The sequence below is a fragment of the Aethalodelphis obliquidens genome, unplaced genomic scaffold (assembly GCF_003676395.1).
Source record: "Aethalodelphis obliquidens isolate GAN/ISIS:26980383/991018 unplaced genomic scaffold, ASM367639v1 scaffold23, whole genome shotgun sequence".
NCBI lineage: Eukaryota > Metazoa > Chordata > Mammalia > Artiodactyla > Delphinidae > Aethalodelphis > Aethalodelphis obliquidens.
This window is the reverse complement of record NW_020837967.1, coordinates 8,786,740-8,796,016: the sequence shown is the minus strand read 5'-3', so window position 1 is coordinate 8,796,016 and position 9,277 is coordinate 8,786,740. Positions and strand designations below refer to the sequence as shown.

Here is a 9,277-nt window from a genome sequence, read left to right as displayed (position 1 = left end):
ACACACACACACACACACACACACACACACACACACACACACACACAGCCTATTTCTCGTATCCTGAAGCATTGGGAAATCTTCACGCGTTGGGAATATTGTCAGTTGAGAGGCTACATTTTTACATGGGAGGGTCCACTGTCATTTGATAGTGCCAAAATCAAGAGCGCCTTTGGTATAAAAAACGTTAGGCTAAACGACAAGACTCATCAGTAGAAACATTTTCCCCCTAGAGCCAGCTTCTGTGTGTGTGTGTTTGCCTTTTGTTTTCCACACCTAATTATATGATGACCAGAAAATAAAATGATAAGAGGAGCAGATTCTTGGTATATCAGCTTTGCACAGTATGAAAGCAAAGAAGTTTGGTTGGAACTATGGGGAAACAATGAAAAAAAAATGAAAAGAATGAAGTATGAAAAGAAGAAAGTAAGGATTTTTATCTACCTATTTCATGGTTCTTATCCTTTGAAGCAATTACTCAGATTTTTTACTAGTTCAAAAGCTCGGTAATTGTATTGTCAATATGGAAAATTAAGTTCTATCATTATAATTTGAAACAATACTTCATTTAACTCTTATGGATTCACACATGGCTTAAGTCATTTTTATATATTCTGTCTTGAAATGATAGCCATTCATTCATCATATTTATTGAGTGCCTGCTGTGTGCTAGGCTTTGTGCTTCTTAGCATTGTGGTTACACTGCCTATGCCTGTTCTTTCTAAAGCACTGTTTCTTTGGCAACAAACTATCAACTGAAACTATTCATTCAAATATATGATAACATATGAAATTCATTCATGTCCAGCCATGAAGATCCAAGGAAGCAATATCTCTTCTTTTTCAGACTTCTTTCAAACCCTTTTATTATTAAGGGGTGAGTCCTGAGACCTTGAAATCTTTGGAGAGTCATGGTGAAATCTTGTTTTTAAAATGTGTACGGAATATAATGCTCTAGATGAGCCAGACAAAGTGAGGTTACTTCGGAGTTTCTCAACCACAGCGCTGTTGACATTTTGGTAACTGATTCTTTAGTTTCTGTCAATCATATAGCAGCCTGCCAACAAACTAAAACCAGACAGCGCCTCTGTGTTGAAATCTTTTTAAAATGTTAACCCATCTTTCTGTGTTGGCCCTAGAACTGAAGATTTGTTGTGGTGGTGGTGGTTAATCTTACCAATAGTTCTGATAGTTTTATTCGATCAGATTGTCACCTTTGCTTAGATGCCGTTACAAAGTTAGGGAATGACTCAGAAATATTCAGACTATGTTTTAGACACTACTACAGCATTCCTGTAAGACATTTACATTGAATTATAGGTGTTGCGTTATTCTGATTATGTGTCATTTTTATCTTCATTGTAAAGTCTAACTAGCTGGTTTATATGTGATTTTTTTTTGAAGAATAGCCCTTGTTCCACTTAACCTCTAGTGTTTAAATCATGGAGTTGTCATCTTTATGTTAAAATATATAGGACTCTCAGATATTTTAAATAGTACTTATTTGTCCATTAGAGTGAAATTTAAAAACATAACATTTGATCAATTATTCTTTTGAAACTTTCTGTTAATAAGTTAATTTTTAAACATGGCTGGCAAGTCTCAGTATTTAAAGGAAGTCTACCTCATATCTGTTGCCATTAGCTACAGTTCAAGACACTTGGTAGAGGTAAATGTAGCATGAAGTCTTTCAATACAGTTACCTTTTAAGGTTCTTTCCAACTTAACATTTTATATTTCAGGATTCTCCTGACATAGTCAAAATGGCAAAGGTTACAGTTTTGTAGACTTGAGCTTTAAAACCTCAAGTCTAAAAATATATATAGGTTTTAATAAGTATAGAAATATATAGAAATGTATATTTTAATAAATATATGTTTTAAAGCTATATACTGTATATATTTCATTAAAAGCTACTTTCTTTTGATGATAAATTAGACAAGTAATTACCTGAACAAATTATAAATTCATTGTACTCATAATGCTTAATGGAATTTAACTGACCATTTCTTAAATGTTAGAAGAATGTTGTTTATCTATAACTGAAAATATATGAAAGACTGGAGAAAATCAAAACCTGGACTTTCTCCCTGTCTGATCTCCACTCTTCCTCTTAAATAATTTAGTTGGATGGATGCCAGAGAGGAGGACAACTCCATGAGTTCTGTGTATTTCAAACAGTTCTGAATATAAGATATTTTCAAGTGTTTTGAGCTTTTTCAGAGTGTTGCCCCATGAAGGAGGAGCCCCTTACCAATTCAGCATAGAGAATTAAGGATAACTTGAGAATGAGAAGCTTTGGTAATAAATAGATCCAGAGTATATTCTTCCTATATGGGATTATTAAAAATGAATCTTGAAATTCTCTAATTTTTCTTTTCTTTTTCTGTTAAGTTGCTATAGCCCAAGGTGAAGCAATCCAGATTTCTAACCCAGGATCTGATGGTGTTCAGGGACTGCAGGCATTAACAATGACAAATTCAGGAGCTCCTCCGCCAGGTGCTACAATTGTACAGTACGCAACACAGTCAGCAGATGGCACACAGCAGTTCTTTGTCCCAGGCAGCCAGGTGGTGGTTCAAGGTATATGTCATTCATCTAATACATTTAGAATACCCATGGGTTACTATAGCACTCCATTTAGTGGTGATTTCATAGTTTTCTGAAATATACAGGAGGTAGATTTTCGGGGGAGGGAGGGAGGACTTAAAAAGGCTTGGAGAAGAAATATTTTAGTTTATTAAACAATAAGTTAAATTATACAGTTTTCAATTTTTAGCAGATTTTATTGGCTCTAAAGAAAAGTTAAATTCAGAGTAGCATAATGGAAAAAAGGAGTTGAAAACATGAATGAAGTTTTTAATTAAGTAAATATTCTTCATTTGGGGGTTAGAAATGTACTGAGTATGTTTTTAGTACCTAGTGTAGGAAGATTTAAGTATCCAGTCCTTGAGGCACTGAATTTGGGTTTTTCCCCAGTTGTTATACTCAAGTCTGCTTTCTAGACATCTCATTCAAAACAAATGCTGACTTTGTTCTTTCTTTAGACCATTCTTAGTATATTTGAATTCTGAGGTACCTGTTCTACCTCTTAATGAAAGCTGAGTAGTGAAATAAAGCAGTTGGGATGTAGCCCTAAGTTTTTAGGGTAACCTAAGATTTCAGTTAAAATTGAATTATACATTATTTTAATTTCATTCAGTTGTGCTCAAATAACTATAATGTGTTCAATACAACTTTCAAAAATCCTGTGTTTTAGTTTAATTCTATTCCCCTTGGTCTATTTGCACTAATTTCAAAGGAAGTAATATCAGTTCTTTTAGTTTGAAAGTCTTGCAAGTATAGAAAAAAGCAGATTATAATTGATGAATCTCTTGATAATTAGCTTTACTCTTAGGTATTTGGGGAGCTTTACTCTTAGGTATTATATGGACTATAATAAAAGTGTATGAAGAGCCAAAGTGGTGACATTTATGGAGTAAAAAAAAAATCCATAGTACTTACCCAGTGCTTTAATGTTTTCTTTTAAATATAAATTTAAAGTACCCATTCTTTTTCCCCAGTACTCATGAACCCTATATGTCTAAATATGAAATACATCTTTTGTGAAAAATCATAAAGAATGCTCATTTCTTCCAATTTTATTTTTTTTTATATGGAAAATCTACTAAAAACTACTGATACTTTAAGAAGGAGAGTTTTTAAAAATGTTTTGTGTTTTGCATCGTTAATACATACATAAGTTTTATACTTTGGGGGTTTTAAGAACTCTTTTTCTTCCCTAAGTAACAAAGATTTTTTTCTGCATTGATTCTGTTAGCTTTACAGTGTTACCTCTCACATTATGTCCTTAATCTACCTGCGGTCCACCTCTGTGTATAGTGTCGAGTGGGAACCCATTTTTATTGTTTCCCCGCGTATGGCGCCAGTTTTCCCTGCTAACGGTTTGTCCTTTCCCCGCTGACTTATGGGCATTCTTAACTGTGCAGTAAGTAGGCCTCGTGCAGCCCCGATCTGTCTCAGCATTCTCTGTTCTGCGTGCCAGCACCACTCTAGTTTTGTTGTCACAGAACAAGTGCCCCTTTTTTGTCTTTTTAACTTTTTTTTAGCGCTGTTTTAGCTTTTGTGAACTATTGTTCTCTCATATGCATTTGAAACAAGTTTGAGTTCCCAAATAATAATAACGTAATATAATAATAAAACCAATGATGAAATTACATTGAATTTATACATTAACTTAGGGAGAACTGAAGTCTTTTTTCATTGTGGTGTAATTGACACATAACGTTTTATTAGTTTCAGGTGTACAACATAATGACTTGACATTTGTATAGTCACAATAAGTGATCACCACAATAAGTCTAGTTAACATTCTTAACCATATATAGTTACAAATTTTTTTTTTCTTATGATGAGGACTTTTAAGATTTACTCTTGGGGCTTCCCTGGTGGCGCAGTGGTTGGGAGTTCGCCTGCCAATGCAGGGGACACGGGTTCGCGCCCGGGTCCGGGAAGATCCCACATGCTGCGGAGCGGCTGGGCCCGTGAGCCATGGCCACTGAGCCTGTGTGTCCAGAGCCTGTGCTCCGCAACAGGAGAGGCCACAACAGTGAGAGGCCCGCGTACCGCAAAAAAAAAAAAAAAAAAAAAAAGATTTACTCTTAGCACCTTTCAAATATGCAACACAGTATTGTTTACTGTGGTCGCCATGCTATACATTATTATATCCCTGGGACTTATTTATTTTATATCTGGCAGTTTGTACCTTTTGACACCCCTTTCACCCTTTTTGCTCACCCCTCATTCCCAACCTTTGGCAACCACCAATCTGTTCTCTGTGTCTATGAGTTTGGGATTTTTTTGTTTGTTTGTTTGTTTATATTCCACATATAAGTGATATCATACAGTATTTGTCTTTCTCTGACAGATTTCATTTAACATAATGCTGCTCTCAGGGTCCATCTATGTTGTCACAAACGACAGAATTTCCTTCTTTTTTATAGCCGATTAAAATTGCATTGTATAGTATATACACCACATCTTTATCCATTCATCTGTCTATAGACACACTTAGATTGTTTCCACGTTTTGGCTATTGTAAATATTGCTGCAGTGAACGTGGAGGTGTAGATATCTTTTTGAATTGGTGTTTTTATTTTCTTCAGATAAATACCCAGAAGTGGGATTGCCGGATCATATGGTAGTTCTATTTTTAATTTTGAGGACCCTCCATAGTGTTTTCCATAGTGGCTGCACCAATTTACATTCCCACCAACAGAGCACAGAATGTCTTCACTTATCCAGATCTTAACTTCTTTTAACAGTTTGAAATTTTCTCCATACTTTTTGTTCAGTTAGTTTTTAAATGTTTAACCCATTAGGGTTTTGCTTTTTTGGGTTTTTTGTTTGTTTGTTTTGCTATTATGAGTGGTAGCTTTCTGTTACATTCTCTGGTTGTTCCTGGTATAGAGAAATATTGATCTTTTTAAGTTTACCTTTTATCTATGAACCTTTCTAAACTCTAATTACTTCTAATAATATGCTGAATCTTGGTGAATCTCCCTGTGATACTACATGAATGTTTGTATCAAATACAAGTAAGATGTTTCTTTTTTCCTTTCCAATCTTTATTCCTCTTGTTCTTTCTCCTTGCCTTTTCTTTTCCTTTTCTTTTCTCTTCACCTTCTCCATCTTAAAAATAATGGTGGCCAGGAGTTCTAGTTTTTTGTTAAACATAGCGGGGTCCATGAGTGTTCTTTCTTACTCTGTCCACCTTCCACCCTGTCATCTCCTTGAAAGGTCACAGCAGTTTTTCTGTGAGTCTCTGCCCTCATCTTGATTGATCCCTCCACAGCATTTAGCACTACCGACCTCTGCTTCCTTCACTTCCTGGATGCTTGTACCCCTTCTTCCAGTCGCCTCTGCCCAGCTTGTAGGTGCTGGTGGTGGTACTCGGGCTGCATCCCGCGCCCTCTTCCACCTGACTTGATTGCCCTCCCTGGATGACCTCATCCCTGCCCATGGCACACATCTCCAACGCCTGAAGTCCAAAACCCCACATCCATTTTTCCCACCCCAGTTCTCCTTTTGTTACCCTATTTCAGTAACTCTCCATCCTGTTGCTTCATGCAGAAACCTGGGTGTCACCCATCACTCTCCCACCCCTTCTCCATCCATTCTTCTTCCTGTAGCACACGTCTCTTCAGTCCTCTCCACCCCTACCGTCATAGTCCTCGTTCCGGCTGCCATGCCCTCTGACCTGTGTTACCATGATCCCTAGTCCCTGCCAGGTGGCTGCCTGGAAGCTGGTAGCTGTAGAACAGCATCCTGATTTTCCTAATCATGCCAGAGACAGCAGCTCCCTTTTTGGCCTGGTTTTTTGGGAGTTGCTCCTGAAAGTTTAGCTAGGCTCCCTTTGTTGATGCCTCCCAATGATTCTGGGAGCTACTAGTATTTCTTAAAAACAAAGTCTCTGCCTCCAGCATTTCCCTTTCCCCACTGTGTGCTCACTTCTACACTTAGGGGTGGGGCTTCTAAAATTCATATGCATGTAATTGCATCAGCTTCCTGCTCAAAATCCTTCAGTGAATGCCTGTTACTTGTTAGACAAAGTCAGAATCCCTAACAAAGACCATACCTCTGTTTAATCCGTTACTAGGTTACTAGGCTTCTCCCTCAACTTCTCCCTCTTCTGTGCAGAATTTCTTTCATTTCCTGTGACATGCCATGGCCCCTCTCCGCTCTAGGGGCCTCATGCAGAGCCTTGTACCCTGACAGGAACACCTCCACAATCATGTACATTATCCAGGTTTCATGTGGGATAGCACTTCCTTAGGAAACCTTCCTCTACCTTCCAAATCTGTCTGGTGTGACCCCTGCACCTTCTTAGGGCATGTATCCCTCCATATTGTGACTCTGTGTCCTGCCCACATGGTGACTTCTGTTTGGACAGGTATCTTTAGTCCCTAGCACAGTCCCTGGCGTATGATAAATGTTCAATAACCATTTAGTGAATGACAGTGAAATACACTCCCTCTGTGAAAATGTTACTGTTCCTGTGTGTTGATTAACCGAGTTTATCTGGTCCAGGGGATTTATTAAAACCGTACCAATAGCAGTAGTCAGCCAAGCAACCAACCCCCCTTCTTCCTTTCCTTCCTTTACCCTTTTTTACCACTATTAGTTATTGAGCACTTAAGAGCCAATTTAAAGAAATGTGTTTTTTTAATTTATTTGTTTTTTGCTGTATTGGGTCTTCGTTGCTGTGCGCAGGCTTTCTTTAGTTGCGGCGAGTGGGGGCTACTCTTTGTTGCAGTGCATGGGCTTCTCATTGCGGTGGCTTCTCTTGTTGTGGAGCATGGGCTCTAGGCGCATGAGCTTCAGTAGTTGCAGCATGAGGGCTCAGCAGTTGTGGTATGCAGGCCCTAGAGCATGCGGGCTTCAGTAGTTGTGGCCCGTGGGCTCTAGAGCGCAGGCTCAGTAGTTGTGGTGCACGGGCTTAGCTGCTCCGCGGCATGTGGGATCTTCCTGGACAAGGGCTTGAACCCGTGTCCCCTGCATTGGCAGGTGGATTCTTAACCACTGTGCCACCAGGGAAGTCCATAAAGAAATGTTGAGATTAAAATCAATTTGAACTTTCTCAAATTTGAGATAAAGTTGACTAGTAGTCTTGGAACCAAGCCCTTAGGTGTGGCTGGGATGGAAAAGAATCCTTCATGGACTCTCCATTGGTCCCCAGACTTTTTTACTTAGCCAGGATGTCTTCAGTTTATGTGCCCTGGAGAATTACTGTAAACATGGATCCTCCCTTATGTTTCGCCTCCTAAGCCTCTGAATGTGAAGTCCCTGCCTTACTAGAGGTACTTCATTGAATAAGGCAAGAATGTGGTGGAATGCCCTTTCACTGACATAAGAATGGTTTGGATCCTAATCATACAGGGAATGGGCTTTGTAAACCCATTGATCAAGATACAAGATCAGTGACATGTCATTTCTTTTTGTGCAGTAGAGATGCAGATCATTTTTTCCCCTGGGCTGTGGTCTGTTTTACTGTTGAACATGTGCCACTCTTTGGTCTAACTTTGTAATTGTTAAATTTCCAATAGTGATCCAGCTCTTCATGTGCTGAACCTTCATTAAGTGATCCAAATGAAACTGGATATATTTTTTAAATTTTATGAATAGTAACTGTGATTTATTTATGAATTTTTTTAAATCACAAAATTCTTTCAAAGGATTTTAATTGAGCAAAATAGTGCATTAGATTGAGCCACATGAAATTATTGTTTTTGTGGCCCCCAAATGTTAAATATCAGCAAATTCATGTGGTTCCATAATGTTTATGGAGGAATGCTATATAATACTTACTGCTTTTGGCACAGTGAATTTTAAAAATTTCAGTATGTATGCCCTTCAAGTGAAATTAGCAAATTCTGTGTCATCTTATAAACAGCTGGATTTTATGTCATTGTAGCAAATAAAAATGTGTCAAGTAAACGAAGGTGGCTGGGTATTTCTTGGTGAATTTAGAAGTGTCTGAAATACACTTCTGTGTGTTTCACAGCGTTTTTCTGGGTTGATTGTCAGTTGTTGTTTTTAAATCTGTGTTTTTTCTCCTATGAGTTATGAAAAATATATAAGCTTTATGCCTACTTTGGTTACTTAGAAACCTTGGACAGAACAATAATTTAAAAGTAGCCCCATAAGAAATAGCCATGTAACTTTTAATGCTAATGAGATGTATTTTTTGCCAGAGCCCAACTCGACTTTTATGTAAAAATAAGAAACAAGAACATTGAGATGATTTATTACAGGAAGAGTTTTTATAGGGTTTGGTTTCAGTGAGCTCGTCTGTGACAAAGCAAATTGATGGCAGTGATAGCTAGTGAGGTCACTGTGATGTCAGTACTCCTACTTACCCTGCACATGCTTGCTGGTTTGGAACACTTTATGTGGTCCTGTGATAGGGGAAGCAAGACAGTTCTGTATGCAGAAGCCCATCATGGCTGTAACTGGAGACGAAACAGGTAAGAATTTTAAAGAGGGATTGAAATTCCGCAAGATTGTTTTTGAAGTTTAGAAAAATTATTTAGGAACCTCTGAGTGTTTCAAAAAGTATTAACTTTCTAGTAGCTGAGGAGTAAGACGTTCCTTCTAATCTGTAACCGAATATACTCGGCACTCTGTGAAGGCATCTGAGTGTAACCGCTTCTTTGCTCAGTACTGTGCTGCTTCCCCTTTCTCTCTCTCTCTCTCTCTCTCTCTCTCTCTCTCTCTC

The 9,277-nt window shown here is 38.1% G+C and overlaps 1 protein-coding gene across 27 annotated transcripts in view; it reads left to right on the top strand.

The window, feature by feature from the left end:
- Positions 1-9,277, top strand: part of CREM (cAMP responsive element modulator) — a 66,042-nt gene that overhangs the window by 43,389 nt on the left and 13,376 nt on the right. For 14 of the 27 annotated variants that reach the window (XM_027121707.1, XM_027121706.1, XM_027121710.1 and 11 more), the window contains one exon: positions 2,395-2,583. The exons of 9 other annotated variants lie outside the window; for them this stretch is intronic. In XM_027121707.1, coding sequence (XP_026977508.1) covers positions 2,395-2,583 — 189 coding nt within the window. Of the gene's footprint in view, positions 1-2,394; positions 2,584-7,633; positions 9,027-9,277 lie in introns of those variants that run through there. 4 more of the 27 variants (XM_027121729.1, XM_027121730.1, XM_027121728.1 and 1 more) reach the window with 4 other exon arrangements.